This window comes from Cetorhinus maximus, chromosome 38 (genome assembly GCF_964194155.1).
Source record: "Cetorhinus maximus chromosome 38, sCetMax3.hap1.1, whole genome shotgun sequence".
In the NCBI taxonomy this organism is placed as follows: Eukaryota; Metazoa; Chordata; class Chondrichthyes; order Lamniformes; family Cetorhinidae; genus Cetorhinus; species Cetorhinus maximus.
In genome coordinates this window covers 5,345,335-5,367,643 of record NC_135916.1, presented here as the reverse complement: position 1 = coordinate 5,367,643, position 22,309 = coordinate 5,345,335, and the positions used below count along the sequence as shown (strand labels likewise).

General features: G+C 45.8%; 1 protein-coding gene across 1 annotated transcript; it reads right to left on the bottom strand.

Annotated features, from left to right (window-relative positions):
• Positions 1-77: 77 nt before the first annotated feature.
• nat14 (N-acetyltransferase 14 (GCN5-related, putative)) lies at positions 78-20,826 on the bottom strand. Its single transcript, XM_078534282.1, has 3 exons — positions 20,785-20,826; positions 1,168-1,305; positions 78-616 (listed from the first exon to the last, which is right to left on the bottom strand). The coding sequence occupies exons 2-3, from the start codon at positions 1,246-1,248 to the stop codon at positions 80-82; spliced, it is 618 nt and encodes a 205-aa protein (XP_078390408.1). The 5' UTR covers positions 1,249-1,305; positions 20,785-20,826; the 3' UTR covers positions 78-79.
• Positions 20,827-22,309: the final 1,483 nt, after the last annotated feature.

Genomic DNA, 22,309 nt, shown 5'->3' with positions numbered 1-22,309 from the left:
GGGAATCTGTTTTGAACTCATTCCTCATTCTGTCCCTCGCTCTCGCCCTCCGACCCCTCAAACTTGGGGGCGGTGGGGGTCACAAGTCCTTGGCGTACTCGAGGCTGATGCTGGAGCAGAGACGCACTCCCACCCCTCCGCCCGGGCTGGGCTTGTACCCGTGCTTCTCAAAGAGGGCGATGGCGGCGCGGTTGACCAGGTCGACCCGGAGCGTGGCCCGCCGGTACCCGTTGGCGCGGGCCCAATCCTCGAAGCGGGCCAGCAGGAAGGTGGCGACCCCCGACCTCCGGTGCCAGCGGCTCACCGCCAGGCAGCAGAGCTCCGCATCCGGCGGCGAGCCGAGGCGGCCCCCCGGCTTGGGGTCAAAGGCCACGCAGCCGCAGACGTCCTCGCCGTCGTAGACGGCCACCCAGGGGCGGGCACGGGGCAGCCGGGCCCGGCGACGCAGGGCGAGCTTGAGCAGGGCGGCGGCGCACAGCATGGGCGCCAGGAGGGCGGCAGCGAAGGAGCTGAGGGCAAAGCGGAGGGCGCTGCTGCCCACCGCCATCAGGAGCAAGGCGGCCGGGCGCGTCATGGCATAGAGGAGCAGGCGGTTCTCCGTCTCCCTGGAACCATCCTGTCGAGAGAGCAGAAGGTGGGGGGGGAGAGAGAGAGAGAGAAAGGAGTCACCGTCAGAATGAGTCCATACACACACCAACAGAAACGCAAGAGGAATGAACAGGGGGGCCGAACGGCGCCTCCTCCTGTTCCTGTGTAACAGGCTCGAGGGGGCTGAATGGGCCTCCTCCTGTTCCTGTGTAACAGGCTCGAGGGGGCTGAATGGGCCTCCTCCTGTTCCTGTGTAACAGGCTCGAGGGGCTGAATGGGCCTCCTCCTGTTCCTGTGTGACAGGCTCAAGAAGGGGCTGAATGGGCCTCCTCCTGTTCCTGTGTAACAGGCTCGAGGGGGCTGAATGGGCCTCCTCCTGTTCCTGTGTAACAGGCTCGAGGGGGCTGAATGGGCCTCCTCCTGTTCCTGTGTAACAGGCTCGAGAAGGGGCTGAATGGGCCTCGTCCTGTTCCTGTGTAACAGGCTCGAGAGGGCTGAATGGGCCTCCTCCTGTTCCTTAATCGAAGTAAGCTGAGACAATTCATTCCTGCTTGGACAGACGCCAGGAATTTCACTAACCTTCAGCATCTCCATGACAATCTCCGTCTCCGTCTCCAGCATTTCCCGAAATTTCAATTTATTGTTCTCCATAGGAGGCATCTCGATAGCAGCAGAGGGCAAGCAGTAGACGGAGGCTGGAGAGGGGAGAGCAGCAGTCTGCAGCAGCAGAGAGAAGTATATCAGAGCAGGAAACCATCAGAGCATCAAGCAGAAAACACAGATAACCAGAGTGAGTTACCAGCTGGAATCTAATCGAGGGGCTCAGGCTGGTTTATATATAGAATAATAGATACCCGGGAGTGATTTACAGGCTGGAATCTAATCGAGGGCTTTGGTGTGGTTTATATATAGAATAACAAATAAACGGGAGTGAGTTACAGACTGGAATCTAATCGAGGGCTTCGGTGTGGTTTATATATAGAATAACAAACACCCGGGAGTGAGTTACAGACCGGAATCTAATCGAGGGCTTCGGTGTGGTTTACATATAGAATAACAAACACCCGGGAGTGAGTTACAGACTGGAATCTAATCGAGGGGTTCGGGATGGTTTATATATAGAATAATAGATACCCGGGAGTGAGTTACAGGCTGGAATCTAATCGAGGGGTTCGGGGTGGTTTATATATAGAATAACAGATACTCGGGAGTGAGTTACAGACTGGAATCTAATCGAGGGGTTCGGGGTGGTTTATATATAGAATAACAGATACACGGGAGTGAGTTACAGGCTGGAATCTAATCGAGGGGTTCGGGGTGGTTTATATATAGAATAACAGATACACGGGAGTGAGGTACAGGCTGGAATATAATCGAGGGGTTCGTGGTGGTTTATATATAGAATAACAGATACACGGGAGTGAGTTACAGGCCGGAATCTAATCGAGGGGTTCGAGGTGGTTTATATATAGAATAACAGATACCCGAGAGTGAGCGACAGACTGGAATCTAATCGAGGAGTTCGGGGTGGTTTATATATAGAATAACAGATACCCGGGATTGAGTTACAGGCTGGAATCTAATCGAGGAGTTCGGGGGGTTTATATATAGGATAAGAGATACCCGGGATTCAGTTACAGGCTGGAATCTAATCGAGGGGTTCGGGGTGGCTTATATATAGAATAACAGATACCAGGGACTGAGTTACAGACTGGAATCTAATCTAGGGGTTTGAGCTGGTTTATATATAGAATAACAGATTCCCGGGAGTGAGTTACAGACTGGAATCTAATCGAGGGGTTCGGGGTGGTTTACATATAGAATAACAAATAAACGGGAGTGAGTTACAGGCTGGAATCTAATCGAGGGGTTCGAGGTGGTTTATATATAGAATAACAGATACCCGAGAGTGAGCGACAGACTGGAATCTAATCGAGGGTTTCCGGTGGGGCTTATGTATAGAATAACATATAACCGGGATTGAGTTACAGACTGGAATCTAATCGAGGGGTTCGGTGTGGTTTATATATAGAATAACAGATACCCGAGAGTGAGTTACAGACTGGAATCTAATCGAGATGTTTGGGGTGGTTTACATATAGAATAACAAATACCTGGGAGTGAGTTACAGACTGGAATCTAATCAAGGGTTTCAGAATGGTTTATATATAGAATAACAGATACGGAGGAATGGTTACAGACTGGAATCTAATCGAGGGGTACGGGGTGGTTTATATATAGAATAACAGATACACGGGAGTGAGTTACAGACTGGAATCTAATTGAGAGGTTCGGGGTGGTTTCTATATAGAATAACAGATACCCGGGAGTGAGTTACAGGCTGGAATCTAATCGAGGTGTCCGGCGGGTTTATATAAAATAACAGATACCTGAGAGTGCGTTACAGACTGGAATCTAATCGAGGGGTTCGGGGTGCTTTCTCTATAGAATAACAGACACCCGGGAGTGAGTTACAGGCTGGAATCTAATTGAGGGGTTCGTGGTTGTTTATATATAGAATAACAGATACCCGGGAGTGAGTTACAGACTGGAATCTAATCGAGGCGTACAGGGTGGTTTATATATAGAATAACAGATACCCGGGAGTGAGTTACAGACTGCAAAATAATCGCGGGGTTCGCAGTGGTTTATATATAGAATAACAGATACTCGGGAGTGAGTTACAGCCTGGAATCTAATCGAGGATTTCAGGCTGGTTTATATATAGAATAACAGATACCCAGGAGTGAATTACAGACTGGAATCAAACTGAGGGGTTCGGGGTGGTTTATAGATAGAATAACAGATACCCGGGAGTGAGTTACAGACTGGAATCTAATCGAGGTGTTCGGGGTGGTTTATAGATAGAATAACAGATACCCGGGGTGAGTTACAGTCTGGAATCCAATAGAGGAGTTTGGGGTGGTTTATATATGGAATAACAGATACCCGGGAGTGAGCTACAGACTGGAATCTAATCAAGGTGTTCGGGGTGGTTTATATAAAGAATAATAGATACCTGGGGGTGAGTTACAGACAGGAATCTAATCGAGGAGTTCGGGATGGTTTATATATAGAATAACAGATACCTGGGAATCTGCTACAGACTGGAATCTAATCATGGGGTTCGGGGTGGTTTATATATAGAATAATAGATACCTGGGAGTGAGTTACAGACCGAATTTAATCGAGGGGTTCGGGGTGGTTTATATCAAGAAAAACAGATACCTGGGAGTGAGTTAAAGACTGAAATCTAATCGAGGGGTTCAAGGTGGTTTATATGTAGAATAACAGATACCCAGGGGTGAGTTACAGACTGGAACCTAATAGAGGAGTTCGGGGTGGTTTATATATAGCATAACAGATACCTGGGAGTGAGTTACAGACTGGAATCTAATCGAGGGGTTCGGGGTGATTTATATAAAGAATAACGGATACCCGGGGGTGAGTTACAGACTGGAATCTAATCGAGGGGTTCGGGGTGATTTATATAAAGAATAACGGATACCCGGGAGGGTGTTACAGACTGGAATCTAATCGAGGGGTTCGGGGGCTTGATATAAAATAACAGATACCCGGGAGTGAGTTACAGGCTGGAATCTAATCGAGGGGTTCGGCGGGTTTATATAAAATAACAGATACCTGAGAGTGCGTTACAGACTGGAATCTAACGAGGGGTTCGGTGTGCTGTCTCTATAGAATAGCAGGTACCCGGGAGTGAGTTACAGACTGGATTCTAATCGAGGGGTTCGATGTGGTTTATAGAAAGAACAACAGATAGCCGGAGTGAGTTACAGACTGGAATCTAATCGAGGGATTCGGGGTGGTTTATATATAGAATAACGGATATCCGGGAGTGAGTTACAGACTGGAATCTAATCAAGGGGTTCAGGGTGGTTTATATATAGAGTAACAGATACCCGGGAGTGTGTTACAGACTGGAATCTAACGAGGGGTTCGGGGGGTTTATATATAGAATAACAGATACCCGGGGTGTGAGTTACAGACTGGAATCTAATTGAGGGGTTCGGGGTAGTTTATATATAGAATAACAGATACCCGGGAGTGAGTTACAGACTGGAATCTAATCGAGGGGTTCGGGGTGGTTTATATATAGAATAACAGATACCCGGGAGTGAGTTACAGACTGGAATCTAATCGAGGGGTTCAGGGTGGTTTATATATAGAATAACGGATACCCGGGAGTGAGTTACAGACTGGAATCTAATCAAGGGGTTCAGGGTGGTTTATATATAGAATAACAGATACCCGGGAGTGTGTTACAGACTGGAATCTAACGAGGGGTTCGGGGGGTTTATATATAGAATAACAGATACCCGGGGTGTGAGTTACAGACTGGAATCTAATTGAGGGGTTCGGGGTAGTTTATATATAGAATAACAGATACCAGGGAGTGAGTTACAGACTGGAATCTAATCGAGGGGTTCGGGGTGGTTTATATATAGAATAACAGATACCCGGGAGTGAGTTACAGACTGGAATCTAATCGAGGGGTTCGGGGTGGTTTATATATAGAATAACAGATACCCGGGAGTGAGTTACAGACTGGAATTGAATCAAAGGGTTCGTGGTAGTTTATCTATGGAATAACAGATACCCGGGAGTGAGATTCAGGCTAAAATCTAATCGAGGAGTTCGGGGTGGGTTATATGTAGAATAACAGATCCAGGAGTGAGTTACAGACGTTAATCTGATCGAGGGGTTACGGGGTGGTTTATTTATAGAATAACAGATTCCCGGGAATGAGTTACAGAATGGAATCTAATCGAGGGGTTCGGGGTGGTTTATATATAGAATAACAGAAACCCGGGAGTGAGTTACAGACTGGAATCTAATCGAGGGTTTTGGGGGGGTTGATATAAAATAACAGATACCCGGGAGTGAGCTACAGACTGGAATCGAATTGAGGGGTTTGTGGTGGTTTATATATAGAATAATAGATAGCCGGGAGTGAGTTACAGACTGGAATCTAATCGAGGGGTTCGGGGTGGTTTATTTATAGAATAACAGATACCCGGGAGTGAGTTACAGGTCGGAATCTAATTGAGGTGCTCAGGGTGGCTTATATGTAGAATAACAGATCCAGGAGTGAGTTACAGATGTTAATCTAATCGAGGGTTACGGGGTGATTTACTTAGAGAATAACAGATACCCGGGAATGAGTTACAGACTGGAATCTAATTGAGGGTTTCGGGGTGGTTTATATATAGAATAACAGAAACCCGGGAGTGAGCTACAGACTGGAATCGAATCGAGAGGTTTGTGGTGGTTTATATATAGAATAATAGATACCCGGGAGTGAGTTACAGACTGGAATCTAATCGAGGGGTTCGGGGTGGTTTATATATAGAATAACAGATACCCGGGAGTGAGTCACAGACTGGAATCTAATCGAAGCTGTTCGGGGTGGTTTATATATAGAATAACAGATACCCGGGAGTGAGTTACAGACTGGAATCTAATCGAGGGGTTCGGGGTAGTTTATATATAGAATAACAAATACCCGGGAGTGAGTGAGAGACTAGAATCTAATCGAGGGGTTCGGGGTGATTTATATATAGACTAACACATACCCAGGAGTGAGTTACAGACTGGAATCGAATTGAGGGGTTCAGAGTGGTTTATATATAGAATAACAGATACCCGGGAGTGAGTTACAGACTGGAATCTAATCGAGGGGTTCGGGGTGGTTTATATATAGAATAACAAGTACCCGGTAGTGAGTTACAGACTGGAATTTAATCGATGGGTTCGAGATGGTTTATATATAGAATAACAGATACCTGGGTGTGAGTTACAGACTGGAAACTAATCTAGGGGTTCCGGCTGGTTTATATATAGAATAACAGATACCCGGGAGTGAGTAAGAGACTGGAATCTAATCGAGGGGTTCCTGGTGGTTTATAGAAAGAACAACAGATACTCGGGAGTGAGTTACAGGCTGGAATCTAATCGAGGGGTTCAGGGGGTTTATTTAAAATAACAGATACCCGGGAGTGAGTTACAGACTGGAATCTAATCGAGGGGTTCGGGGTGGTTTATATATAGAATAACAAGTACCCGGTAGTGAGTTACAGACTGGAATTTAATCGATGGGTTCGAGATGGTTTATATATAGAATAACAGATACCTGGGTGTGAGTTACAGACTGGAAACTAATCTAGGGGTTCCGGCTGGTTTATATATAGAATAACAGATACCCGGGAGTGAGTAAGAGACTGGAATCTAATCGAGGGGTTCCTGGTGGTTTATAGAAAGAACAACAGATACTCGGGAGTGAGTTACAGGCTGGAATCTAATCGAGGGGTTCAGGGGGTTTATTTAAAATAACAGATACCTGAGAGTGCGTTACAGACTGGAATCTAATCGAGGGATTCGGGGTGGTTTCTATATAGAGTAACAGATACCCGAGAGTGAGTTACAGACGGGAATCGAATCGAGGGGTTCGGGGTGGTTTATATATAGAATAACAGGTATCCAGGAGTGAGTTATAGACTGGAATCTAATCGAGCGGTTCGGTGTGGTTTATACATAGGATAACAGATACCCGAGAGTGAGTTACAGACTGGAATCTAATCGAGGGGTTCGGTGTGGTTTATATATAGAATTACAGATACCCGGGAGTGAGTTACAGATTGGAATCTAAACAAGGGTTTCAGGCTGGTTTATATACAGAATAACAGATACCCGGGAGTGAGTTGCAGACTGGAATCAAATCAAGGGTTTCAGGATGGTTTATATATAGAATAACAGATACCGAGGAATGGTTACAGACTGGAATCTAATCGAGGGGTACGGGGTGGTTTATATATATAATAACAGATACCCGGGAGTGAGTGAGAGACTAGAATCTAATCGAAGGTTCGGGGTGATTTATATATAGAATAACAGATACCCGGGAGTGAGTGAGAGACTAGAATCTAATCGAGGTGTTCGGTTTGATTTATATATAGAATAACAGATACCCGGGAGTGAGTTACAGACTGGAATCTAATCGAGGGGTTCAGAGTGGTTTATATATAGAATAACAGATACCCGGGAGTGAGTTACAGACTGGAATCTAATCGAGGGTTCGGGGTGGTTTATATATAGAATAACAGATACCCGGGAGTGAGTTACAGACTGGAATCTAATCGATGGGTTCGAGATGGTTTATATATAGAATAACAGATACCCGGGAGTGAGTTACAGATTGGATTCGAATCAAGGGGTTCGGGGTGGTTTAATATAGAATAACAGATACCCGGGAGGGTGTTACAGACTGGAATCTAATTGAGGGGTTCGGGGTGGTTTATATATCGAATAACAGATACCCGGGAGTGAGTAAGAGACTGGAATCTAATCGAGGGGTTCGTGGTGGTTTATAGAAAGAACAACAGATACTCGGGAGTGAGTTACAGACTGGAATCTAATCGAGGGGTTCGGGGTGGTTTATATATAGAATAATAGATACCCGGGAGTGAGTTACAGACTGGAATCTAATCGAGGGGTTCCGGGTGGTTTATATATCGAATAACAGATACCCGGGAGTGAGTAAGAGACTGGAATCTAATCGAGGGGTTCCTGGTGGTTTATAGAAAGAACAACAGATACTCGGGAGTGAATTACAGGCTGGAATCTAATCGAGGGGTTCAGGTGGTTTATTTAAAATATCAGATATCTGAGAGTGCGTTACAGACTGGAATCTAATCGAGGGATTCGGGGTGGTTTCTATATAGAATAACAGATACCCAAGACTGAGTTACAGATTGGAATCTAATCGAGGTGTTCTGGGTGGTTTATATATAGACTAACGGGTATCCAGGAGTGAGTAACAGACTGGAATCTAATCGAGCGGTTCGGGGGGATTATATATAGAATAACAGATACCCGAGAGTGAGTTACGGACTGGAATCTAATCGCGGTGTTCGGAGTTGTTTATATATAGAATAACAGATACCCAGGAGTGAATTACAAACTGAATTCTAATTGAGGGTTTGGGGTGGTTTATATATAGAATAACAGATACCCGGGAATGAGTTACAGACTGGAATCTACCGAGGGGTTCGGGGTGGCTTATATATAGAATAACAGATACCTGGGAGTGAGTTACAGACTGGAATCTAATCGAGGGGTTCCGGCTGGTTTATATATAAAATAACAGATACCCGGGAGTGAGTTACAGACTGGAATTTAATCGAGGGGTTCGGTGTGGTTTATATATAGAAAAACAGGTACCCGGGATTGAGTTACAGACTGGAATTTAATCGAGGTGTTCGGGGTGGTTTACATGTAGAATAACAGATCCAGGAGTGAGTTACAGACGTTAATCTAATCGAGGGGTACGGGGTGGTTTATTTATAGAATAACAGATACCTGGGAGTGAGTTACAGACTGGAATCTAATCGAGGGGTTCCGGCTGGTTTATATATAAAATAACAGATACCCGGGAGTGAGTTACAGACTGGAATTTAATCGAGGGGTTCGGTGTGGTTTATATATAGAAAAACAGGTACCCGGGATTGAGTTACAGACTGGAATTTAATCGAGGTGTTCGGGGTGGTTTACATGTAGAATAACAGATCCAGGAGTGAGTTACAGACGTTAATCTAATCGAGGGGTACGGGGTGGTTTATTTATAGAATAACAGATACCCGGGAATGAGTTACAGACTGGTATCTACTCGAGGGGTTCGGGGTGGTTTATATATAGAATAACAGATACCCGGGAGTGAGTTACAGACTGGAATCTAATCGAGGGGTTCGGGGTGGTTTATATATAGAGTAACAGATACCCGGGAGTGAGTTACAGACTGGAATCTAATTGAGGGGTTCGGGGTGGTTTATACATAGAATAACAGATACCCGAGAGTGAGTAACAGACTGGAATCTAATCGAGGGGTTCGGGGTAGTTTATATATAGAATAACAGATACCCGGGAGAGGGTTACAGACTGGAATCTAATCGAGGGGTGCGTGGTGGTTTATAGAAAGAACAAAAGATACTCGGGAGTGAGTTACAGACTGCAATCTAATCGAGGGGTTCGGGGTGGTTTATATATAGAATAATAGATACCCGGGAGTGAGTTACAGACTGGAATCTAATCGAGGGGTTCAGGGTGGTTTATATATAAAATAATAGATACCCGGGAGTGCGTTACAGACTGGAATCTAATCGAGTGGTTCGGGGTGCTTTCTCTATAGAATAACAGATACCCGGGAGTGAGTTACAGACTGGAATCTAATCGAGGGGTTTCAGCTGGTTTATATATGAATAACAGATACCCGAGAGTGAGTAACAGACTGGAATCGAATCGAGGGGTTCGGGGTGGTTTATATATAGAATAACAGGTACCCAAGAGTGAGCTACAGACTGGAATCGAATCGAGGGGTTCGGGGTGGCTTATGTATAGAATAATAGATACCCGGGAGTGAGTTACAGACTGGAATCTAATCGAGTGGTTCGTGGTGGTTTATAGAAAGAACAACAGATACCCGGCAGTGAGTTACAGACTGGAATCTAATCGAGGGGTTTGTGATGGTTTATATATAGAATAACAGATACCCGGGAGTGAGTTACAGACTGGAATCTAATCGAGGGGTACAGGGTGGTTTATATATAGAATAACAGATACCCGGCAGTGAGTTACAGACTGAAATCTAATTGAGGGTTTCGGGGTGGTTTATCTATAGAATAACAGATACTGGGGAGTGCGTTACAGACTGGAATCTAATCGATGGGTTCGGGGTGGTTTATACGTAGAATAACAGATCCAGGAGTGAGTTACAGACGTTAATCTAATCGAGGGGTTCGAGGTAGTTTATATATAGAATAACAGAATCCCGGGAGTGAGTTACAGACTGGATTCTAATCGAGGGGTACAGGGTGGTTTATATATAGAATAACAGATACCCGGCAGTGAGTTACAGACTGAAATCTAATTGAGGGTTTCGGGGTGGTTTATCTATAGAATAACAGATACTCGGGAGTGAGCTACAGACTGGAATCGAATCGAGGGGTTCATGGTAGTTTATATATAGAATAACAGAAACCCGGGAGTGAGTTACAGACTGTATTCTAATCGAGGGGTTCGGGGGGTTTATATACAGAATAACAGATACCCGGGAGTGAGTTACAGACTGGAATCTAATCGAGGTGTTCGGGGTGGTTTATACGTAGAATAACAGATCCAGGAGTGAGTTACAGACGTTAATCTAATCGAGGGGTTCGAGGTAGTTTATATATAGAATAACAGAAACCCGGGAGTGAGTTACAGACTGGATTCTAATCGAGGGGTTCGGGGTGGTTTATATATAGAATAACAGATACCCGGGATTAAGTTACAGGCTGGAATCTAATCGAGGGGTTCGAGGTGGTTTATATATAGAATAATAGAAAACCGGTAGTGAGTTACAGGCTGAATTCTAATCGAGGGTTTTGGGGTGGTTTATAGAAACAATAACAGATACTTGGGAGTGAGTTACAGACGGGAATGTAATCGAGGGGTTCGTGGTAGTTTATCTATAGAAAAACAGATACCCGGGAGTGAGTTACAGATTGAAATCGAATCAAGGGGTTCCGGGTGGATTAATATAGAATAACAGATACCCGGGAGGGTGTTACACACTGGAATTTAATCGAGCGGTTCGGGGTGGTTTATATATCGAATAACAGATACCCGGGAATGAGTTACAGACTGGAATCTAACGAGGGGTTCGGGGTGGTTTATATATAGAATAACATTTACCCGGGAGTGAGTTACAGACTGGAATCTAATCGAGGTGTTCGGGGTGGTTTATACATAGAATAATAGAAAACCGGTAGTGAGTTACAGGCTGCATTTTAATCGAGGGGTTTGGGGTGGTTTATAGAAACAATAACAGATACTCGGGAGTGAGTTACAGACGGGAATGTAATCAAGGGGCTCGTGGTAGTTTATCTATAGAAAAACAGATACCCGGGAGGGTGTTACACACTGGAATTTAATCGAGCGGTTCGGGGTGGTTTATATATCGAATAACAGATACCCGGGAATGAGTTACAGACTGGAATCTAATCGAGGGGTTCGAGGTGGTTTATATATAGAATAATAGATACCCGGGAGTGAGTTACAGACTGGAATCTAATCGAGGGGTTCAGGGTGGTTTATATATAGAATAACAAGTACCCGGTAGTGAGTTACAGACTGGAATCTAATCGATGGGTTCGAGGTGGTTTATATGTAAAATAACAGATACCTGGGTGTGAGTTAGAGACCGGAATCTAATCGAGGGGTTCCGGCTGGTTTATATACAGAATAACAGATACCCGGGAGTGAGTTACAGATTGGATTCGAATCAAGGGGTTCGGGGTGGTGTATTATAGAATAACAGATACCCGGGATGGTGTTACAGACTGGAATCTAATCGAGGGGTTCGGGGTGGTTTATACATAAAATCACAGATACCTGGGAGTGAGTAAGAGACTGAAATCTAATCGAGGGGTTCGTGGTGGTTTATATATGGAATAACAGATACCCGGGAGTGAGTTACAAATTGGAATCGAATCAAGGGGTTCGGGGTGGTTTAATTTAGAATAACAGATACCCGGGATGGTGTTACAGACTGGAATCTAATCGAGGGGTTCGGGGTGGTTTATATATCGAATAACAGATACTCGGGAGTGAGTTACAGGCTGGAATCTAATTGAGGGATTCGGGGGGTTTATATGAAATAACAGATACCTGAGAGTGCGTTACGGACTGGAATCTAATCGAGGGGTTCGGGGTGGTTTCTATATAGAATAACAGATACCCGAGAATGAGTTACAGCCTGGAATCGAATCGATGGGTTCGGGGTGGTTTATATATAGAATAACAGGTACCCGGGAGTGAGTTACAGACTGGAATCTAATCGAGCGGTTCGGGGGGTTTATATATAGAATAACAGATACCCGGGAGTGAGTTACTGACTGGAATCTAATCGAGGGGTTCGTGGTGGTTTATAGAAAGAATAACAGATACTCGGGAGTGAGTGACAAACTGGAATGTAATCGAGGGTTTCGCGGGGTAGATATAAAATAAAAGATACCTGCGAGTGTGCTACAGGCTGGAACCTAATCGAAGGGTTCGTGGTAGTTTATATATAGAATAATAGATACCCGGGAGTGAGTTACAGACTGGAATCTAATCGAGGGGTTTGGGGTGGTTTCTATATAGAATAACAGATACCTGGGAGTGAGTTACAGACTGCAATCTAATCGAGGGGTTCGGGGTAGTTTATATATCGAATAACAAATACCCAGGATTGAGTAAGAGATTGGTATCTATTCGAGGGGTTCGTGGTGGTTTGTGGAAAGAATAACAGATACCCGGGAGTGAGTTACAGACTGGAATCTAATCAAGGGGTTCATGGTGGTTTATAGAAAGAACAACAGATATCCGGGAGTGAGTTACAGACTGGAATCTAATCGAGGGGCTCGGGGTGGTTTATATATAGAATAACAGATACCCGGGAGTGAGTTACAGACTGGAATCTAACGAGGGGTTCGGGGTGGTTTATATATAGAATAGCAGATACCCGGGAGTGAGTTTCAGACTGGAATCTAATAGAGGGGTTCGAGGTGGTTTATATATAGAGTAACAGATAACCAAGAGTGAGTTACAGACTGGAATCTAATCGAGGAGTTCGGGCTGGTTTATATATAGAATAACAGGTACCCGGGAGTGAGTTACAGACTGGAATCTAATCGAGGCTGTTTGGGGTGGTTTATATATAGAATAACAAATACCCGGGAGTGAGTGAGAGACTGGAATCTAATCGAGGGTTTCGGGGTGATTTATATATAGAAAAACAAATACCCGGGAGTGAGTGAGAGACTGGAATCTAATCGAGGGGATCGGGGTGGTTTATATATAGAATAACAGATACCCGGGAGTGAGTTACAGACTGGAATCTAATCGAGGTGTTTGGGGTGGTTTATATATAGAATAACAGATACCCGGGAGTGAGTTACAGACTGGAATCTAATCGAGGTGTTCGGGGTGGTTTATACGTAGAATAACAGATCCAGGAGTGAGTTACAGACGTTAATCTAATCGAGGGGTTCGAGGTAGTTTATATATAGAATAACAGAAACCCGGGAGTGAGTTACAGACTGGATTCTAATCGAGGGGTTCGGGGTGGTTTATATATAGAATAACAGATACCCCGGATTAAGTTACAGGCTGGAATCTAATCGAGGGGTTCGAGGTGGTTTATATATAGAATAATAGAAAACCGGTAGTGAGTTACAGGCTGCATTCTAATCGAGGGGTTTGGGGTGGTTTATAGAAACAGTAACAGATACTTGGGAGTGAGTTACAGACGGGAATGTAATCGAGGGGTTCGTGGTAGTTTATCTATAGAAAAACAGATACCCGGGAGGGTGTTACACACTGGAATTTAATCGAGCGATTCGGGGTGGTTTATATATCGTATAACAGATACCCGGGAATGAGTTACAGACTGGAATCTAACGAGGGGTTCGGGGTGGTTTATATATAGAATAACAGTTACCCGGGAGTGAGTTTCAGACTGGAATCTAATCGAGGGGTTCGGTGTGGTTTTTATATAGAATAACAGTTACCCGGGAGTGAGTTTCAGACTGGAATCTAATTGAGGGGTTCGAGGTGGTTTATATATAGAATAACAGATACCTGGGAGTGAGTTACAGACTGGAATCTAATCGAGGGGTTCGGGATGGTTTATATATAGAATAACAAGTACCCGGTAGTGAGTTACAGACTGGAATCTAATCGATGGGTTCGGGGTGGTTTATATATAAAATCACAGATACCTGGGAGTGAGTAAGAGACTGGGATCTAATCGAGGGGTTCGTGGTGGTTTATATATAGAATAACAGATACCCGGGAGTGAGTTACAGATTGGAATCGAATCAAGGGGTTCGGGGTGGTTTAATTTAGAATAACAGATACCCGGGATGGTTTTACAGACTGGAATCTAATTGAGGGGTTCGGGGTGGTTTATATATCGAATAACAGATACTCGGGAGTGAGTCACAGGCTGGAATCTAATTGAGGGGTTCGGGGGGTTTATATAAAATAACAGATACCTGAGAGTGCGTTACAGACTGGAATCTAATCGAGGGGTTCGGGGTGGTTTCTATATAGAATAACAGATACCCGAGAGTGAGTTACAGCCTGGAATCGAATCGATGGGTTCGGGGTGGTTTATATATAGAATAACAGGTACCCGGGAGTGAGTTACAGACTGGAATCTAATCGAGCGGTTCGGGGGGTTTATATATAGAATAACAGATACCCGGGAGTGAGTTACTGACTGGAATCTAATCGAGGGGTTCGTGGTGGTTTATAGAAAGAATAACAGATACTCGGGAGTGAGTGACAGACTGAAATGTAATCGAGGGTTTCGGGGGGTAGATATAAAATAACAGATACCTGGGAGTGTGCTACAGACTGGAACCTAATCGAAGGGTTCGTGGTAGTTTATATATAGAATAATAGATACCTGGGAGTGAGTTACAGACTGGAATCTAATCGAGGGGTTTGGGGTGGTTTCTATATAGAATAACAGATACCCGGGAGTGAGTTACAGACTGGAATCTAATCGAGGGGTTCGGGGTGGTTTATATATAGAATAACAGATACCCGGAAGTGAGTTAGGGACTGGAATCTAATCGAGGGGTTCGGGGTGGTTTATATATAAAATAACAGATACCCAGGAGTGAGTTACAGACTGGAATCTAATTGAAGTGTTTGGGGTGGTTTATGTATAGAAAAACAGATTCCCGCGAGAGAGTTACAGACTGGAATCTAATCGAGGGGTTCAGGGTGGTTTATTTATAGAATAACAGATACCCAGGAGTGAGTTACAGACTGGAATGTAATATAGGTGTTCGGGTTGGTTTATATATATAGAATAACAGATACCCGTGAGTGAGTTACAAACTGGAAGCTAATCGAGGTGTTCAGGCTGGTTTATATGTAGAATAACAGATCCAGGAGTGAGTTACAGTGAGTTAATCTGATCGAGGGGTATGGGGTGGTTTATTTATAGAATAACAGATACCCGGGAGTGAGTTACAGACTGGAATATAATTGATGGGGGCGGGGAGGTTCTGTTTAGAATAACAGATACGTAGGCGTGGATTATCACTTTGTTAATTAACGAATGTCTCTATTAATTAATGTTTACTTTTACCAATTGCTTAATTGATGGATTCATTTACTATTTATAATTCGGTGAATATCCCAAAATATCTAATAAGTATTTAGTGCCCTTGTATAGTCACTGTATAATATTCTAGGTTATTAATTAAGGTCACATTTTCTTAATGTATTAATGTTCATAAATGGAAATTAAATAATGAATGTCACATTCAATTGTTTGGTTAATATTTCCTTGGAATCTTTCATTTAGTTGTTTGGTCAAACGGAACTTGAGTGTTCATGAAGAAGGAGACCTGTCAAAGATTTTCGTATTGGACTCATCAGGACATTTTGCATGAATACCAATATAAGGGGAAAACAACAATTTATACTGTATGTGAGGAGAGTCTCAACTGGTTGGCAAGTGGAGAATGCACCTGTTGCCATGGAGAATGCACCAGTGATGGTGGCTGACGGACACCAAAAGTGCCCAGTCTACCTCAGGTTACCCTGGAAGGGCAAGGTATCTCAAAAGTCTGAGCAACAGGTGAAGCTAGCTGTTTCACGCTGCTACTATGTAGCAGTAACACTGGTGGTATTCGTCACCAACAGGATTCTGCAGTCAAGTCAATCCTCGGTGTGCTAAGAGTTACGCTGACGACCAATTTAAGATTGTCAGTTGGGGGCTCGCAGTATGGAGCATCTGCGTGTACTGGAAGCTACATATATTAATACACGGGGCCCTGTTCTTGGCAGACAGGAAGGACATGTACGCACATTGCGCCTGCCACAGCGAAACAAAATAAAGTGACAGCCATTCGCTGACTGATTCCTCAGGGCAATGTCCTGACCAGTCAGAGTCAAGCTCGTCGGGATTATGGAGAGATAACTGCAGGGTGACCAGGAATGGGAAATGAACACCCAGGGGTATTCAGTCTTCAGGAAGGACAGACAAAAAGGACAAGGCGGTGGAGTTGCATTGCTGGTCAAAGAGGAAATTAACGCAATAGGGAGGAAAGATATTAGCTCCGACGATGTGGAATCTGTATGGGTAGAGCTGAGAAACACTAAGAGGGAAAAAGCGTTAGTGGGGGTTGTATTTCGACCCCAAATCTGTAGTGGTGATGTTGGGAATGGCATTAAACAGGAAATTAGAGACGCATGCAATAAAGGAACATCGGTAATTATGGGTGACTTTAATATGCATATAGATTGGACAAATCAAATTAGTAACAATACCATAGAGGAGGAATTCCTGGAGTTTATATGGGATGTTTTTCTGGGCCAAAACATTGAGGAACCAACGAGAGAACAGGCCATCCTAGACTGGGTATTGTGTAATGAGAAATGAATAGTTGGCAATCTAGTTGTGTGAGTCCCCTTGGGGATGAGCAACCATAATATGATAGAATTCTTCATCAAGATGGAGAGTGACGTAGTTGATTCTGAGACGAGGGTCCTGAATCTTAATAAAGGAAACTACGATGGTATGAGGCGCGAGTTGGCTATGATGGATTGGGAAACGTTACTTAAAGGGATGACAGTGTATAGGCAATGGCAAACATTCAAAGAGCGCATGGGTGAATTGCAACAATTGTTTATTCCTGTCTGGCACAAAAGTAAAACAGGAAAGGTGGCCAAACCATGGCTTACAAGGGAAATTAGAGATAGTATTAGATGCAAGGAAGAGGCATACAAATTGGCCAGAAAAAACAACAGACCTGAGTGGGAGCAGTTGAGAATTCAGCAAAGGAGGACCAAGGGATTGATTAAGAAGGGGAAAATAGAGTACGAGAGTAAGCTTGCAGGGAACATAAAAACTGACTGTAAAAGTCTCCATAGGTATGTGAAGAGAAAAAGATTGGTGAAGACAAATGTAGGTCCCTTACAGTCAGAAACAGGGGAATTTATAATGGGGAACAAAAAAATGGCTGACCAACTAAATACATATTTTGGTTCTGTCTTCACAAAGGAGGTCACTAATAACATCCCAGAAATGTTGGGGAACACAGGGTTTAGTGAGAGGGAGGAACTGAAAGAAATCAGTATTAGTAAGGAAATGGTGTTGGGGAAATTGATGGGATTGAAGGCCGATAAATCCCCGGGACCTGATAATCTACATCTCAGAGTACTTAAGGAAGTGGCCCTAGAAATAGTGGATGCATTGGTGGTCATCTTCTGAGATTCTATAGACTCTGGAACAGTTCCTACAGGTTGGAGGGTAGCTAATGTAACCCCGCTATTTAAAAAGGGAGGCAGAGAGAAAACAGGGAATTATAGACCAGTCAGCCTGACGTCGGTAGTGGGGAAAATTCTAGAGTCCATTATAAAAGATTTAATAGCTGAGCACGTGGAAAACAGTGACAGAATCGGACAGAGTCAGCATGGATTTATGAAAGGGAAATCATGCTTGACAAATCTACTGGAATTTTTTGAGGATGTAATGAGTAGAGTTGATGAGGGGGAGCCAGTGGATGTGGTTTATTTAGACTTTCAGAAGGCTTTCGACAAAGTCCCACATAAGAGATTGGCGTGTATAATTAAAGCATATGGGATTGGGGTAGTGTATTGAGATGGATAGAAAACTGGTTGGCAGACAGGAAACAAAGAGTAGGAATAAACGGGTCTTTTTCCGAATGGCAGGCAGTGACTAGAGGGGTACCGCAGGGATCGGTGCTGGGACCCCAGTTATTCACAATATATATCAATGATTTAGATGAGGGAATTAAATGTAATATCTCCAAATTTGCAGATGAGACAAAGCTGGGTGGGAGGGTGAGCTGTGAGGAGGATGCAGAGATGGTTCAGTGTGATTTGGACAAGCTGAGTGAGTGGGCAAATTCATGGCAGATGCAGTATAATGTGGATAAATGTGAGGTTATCCATTTTGGTAGCAAAAACAGGAAGGCAGATTATTATGTGAATGGCTATAAATTGAGAGAGGGGAATGTGCAACGAGTCCTGGGTGTCCTCGTACACCAGTCGCTGAAGGTAAGCATGCAGATGCAGCAGGCGGTAAAGAAGGCAAATGGTATGTTGGCCTTCATAGCGAGAGGATTCGAGTACAGGAGCAGAGATGTCTTGCTGCAATTGTACAGGGCTTTGGTGAGACCACACCTGGAATATTGTGTGTGCAGTTTTGGTCTCCTTATCTGAGGAAGGATGTACTTGCTATAGAGGGAGTGCAGCCGACTGATTTCTGGGATGGTGGGACTGACATATGAGGAGCGATTGAATCGGTTAGGATTATATTCGCTGGAGTTCAGAAGAATGAGGGGGGATCTCATAGGAACCTATAAAATTCTAACAGGACTGGACAGGGTAGATGCAGGAAGGATGTTCCCGATGGTGGGGGAGTCCAGAACCAGGGGTCACAGTCTGAGGATATGGGGTAGACCATTTAGGACTGAGATGAGGAGAAATTTCTTCACCCAGAGAGTGGTGAGCCTGTGGAATTCGCTACCACAGAAAGTAGTTGAGACCAAAACATTGTATGTTTTGAAGAAGGAGTTAGATATAGCCCTTGGAGGCGAAAGGGGTCAAAGGGTATGGGGAGAAAGCAGGAGCAAGCTATTGAGTTGGATGATCAGCCATGGTCATAATGAATGGCGGAGCAGGCTCGAGGGGCCGAATGGCCTCCTCCTGCTCCTAGTTTCTATGTTTCGAAGCTGCCTGGTACAAAATTACAAACAACGCTTGGCAGTTAACTTGTCAGTCACCAGGTAAATAGACTGATGTGACTGACAGGCCATGGTCAGGGGGCGGGGCCATGCAGGTGAGGGGGCGGGACAGGGGAGGGGCCAGGGCCAGGTGAATAGACCGATGTGACTGACAGGCCATGGTCAGGGGGTGGGGCCAGGCAGGTGAGGGGGCGGGACAGGGGAGGGGGCAGGGCCAGGTGAATAGACTGTTGTGACTGAAAGGCCATTGTCAGTGGGCGGGACGGGGGAGGGGGCAGGGCCAGTTGAATAGACTGATGTGACTGACAGGACATGGTCAGGGGGCGGTGCCGGGCAGGGGGCGGTGCCGGGGAGTGGGCGGGGCGGGGCCGGAGAGGGGGGGGTGGGGGCGGGGATAGGCAGGTTGATTGATGCGACTGACAGGCCATGGTCAGTGGGCGGGGCAGGGGAGCTTGATTGACGTGACTGACAGTCCATGGTCAGTGGGCGGGGCAGGGGAGGGGGCGGGGCGTGTTGCGTGCGGGGCCGGGCAGGTTGATTGACGTGACTGACAGGCCATGGTCAGTGGGCGGAGCCGGGGAGGTTGATTGATGTGACTGACACATGGTCAGTGAAAGGGTCCGGGAGAGGGGGCGGGTCCAGGGAGTGGGCGGGGCGGGGGCGGGGCCGGGCAGGTTGATTGATGTAAAAATATAAAAACAAAAAACTGCGGATGCTGGAAATCCAAAACAAAAACAGAATGACCTGGAAAAACTCAGCAGGTTTGGCAGGGTCATGAGGACTCGAAACGTCAACTCTTTTCTTCTCCGCCGATGCTGCCAGAGCTGCTGAGTTTTTCCAGGTCATTCTGTTTTTGTTGAGGTTGATTGATGTGACTGACAGGCCATGGTCAGTGGGCGGGGCCAGGGGGAGGCGGGGCCAGGGGGAGGCGGGGCCGAGGAGTGCGCGCGGCGGAGGTGGGCCGAGGAGTGCGCGCGGCGGGGGCTGGGAAGGTTGATTGATAGGCCATGGTCAGTGGGCGGGGCCAGGGGGAGGCGGGGCAGGGGCGGGGGCGGAGCCGGGAAGATTGATCGATGTGACTGACAGGCCATGGTCAGTGGGCGGGGCCATTCAGTGGGCGGGGCGGGGGCGGAGCCGGGAAGGTTGATCGATGTGACTGACAGGCCATGGTCAGGATGAACTGGACAATCTCCCAGTTTTTATTCCGTTACCAGGAGCCTCCGTTTCTATCAATGGGACTGAGCCTCCCCCGGACTCCCCCGATGGGGGAAATGTCTCCATTGGGATCGATGGCTGGATTCGGAGCCGTCAGGGCCCCTCCCCGTCTCTATCCGCTGCCGTCTCCGCCTCTCGCCCCTCCCCCACTCACCTTCCGGCCGCCTCGCTCGCCAGCCGCCGACTGACGCCGCCGCCGGGGGGTCGCTGAAGTCATTCAAGGGGCGGGGCCAAGAAGGGGGCGTGACTGAATAGAGGGCGTGGCCTGCGTAGGGGGCGTGGTCTTGGGGTAAGGACGGGGCGGGGTCACATTCCCTGGATCACACACAGAGCAGAAGAGGCCCTTCAGCCCATCGAGTCTGCACCGACACTGTGAGAAACACCTGACCTACCTCCCTAATCCCATTGACCAGCACTTGGCCCCATAGCCTTGAATGTTGATGAGGTGCCAAGTGCTCATCCAGGTGCTTTTTAAAGGATGTGAGGCTAACCCGCCTCCACCACCCTCCCAGGCAGCGCATTCCAGACCCTCACCACCCTCTGGGTAAAAAAGTTTTTCCTCACATCCCCCCTAAACCTCCTGCCCCTCACCTTGAACTTGTGTCCCCCCCTCGTGACTGACCCTTCAACTAAGGGGAACAGCTGCTCCCTATCCACCCCTGTCCATGCCCCTCAGAATCTTGCACACCTCGATCAGGTCGCCCCTCAGTCTTCTCTGCTCCAACGAAAACAACCCAAGTCTATCCGACCTTTCTTCATAACTTAAACCTTTCATCCCAGGCAACATCCTGGTGAATCTCCTCTGTACCCCCTCCAGTGCAATCACATCCTTCCTATAACGTGGCGACCAGAACTGCACACAGTACTCCAGCTGTGGCCTCACCAAGGCTCTATACAACTCCAACATGACCTCCCTACTTTTGTAATCTATGCCTTGATTGATAAAGGCAAGTGTCCCATATGCCTTTTACACCACCCCATTAACATACCCCTCCGCCAGTAAGAGACCCTCAACAAATTTAAGTCAATTTAAATCCCCAAATATAAAACCCCAAACATAAAACCCAAATATAAATCCCCAAATATAAAATCCAAAACATAAAATCCCAAACATTCCCCCAAATATAAATCCCCAAAAACTCCCCCAAATATAAATCCCCAAACATTACCCTAAATATAAATCCCCAAACATTCCCTCAAATATAAATCCCCAAACACTCCCCCAAATATAAATCCCCAAACATTCCCCAAATATATATCCCCAAACACTCCCCCAAATATAAATCCCCAAACACTCCCCCAAATATAAATCCCCAAACATTACCCCAAATATATATCCCCAAACACTCCCCCAAATATATGAGAATTGTAGGTGCTGGAGGAGGTTACAGAGGCAGGGAGGGAGGGGGTGAGGGAGGGATTTGAACAGGAGGATGAGAATTGTAGGGGCTGGAGGAGGTTAAAGAGATAGGGAGGGAGGGGCTGAGGGAGGGATTTGAACAGGAGGATAAGAATTGTAGGGGCTGGAGGAGGTTAGAGATAGGGAGGGAGGGGGTGAGGGAGGGATTTGAACAGGAGGATGAGAATTGTAGGGGCTGGAGGAGGTTACAGAGATAGGGAGGGAGGGATTTGAACAGGAGGGTGAGAATTGTAGGGGCTGGAGGAGGTTACAGAGATAG

Coding starts and splice junctions, on each gene's coding strand:
- nat14 (XM_078534282.1), bottom strand. CDS start 1,248: ATGCCTCCTATGGAGAACAATAAATTGAAATTTCGGGAAATGCTGGAG. Junction 617..1,167: donor TTGTCATGGAGATGCTGAAG/GTTAGTGAAATT, acceptor CTCTCTCGACAG/GATGGTTCCAGGGAGACGGA.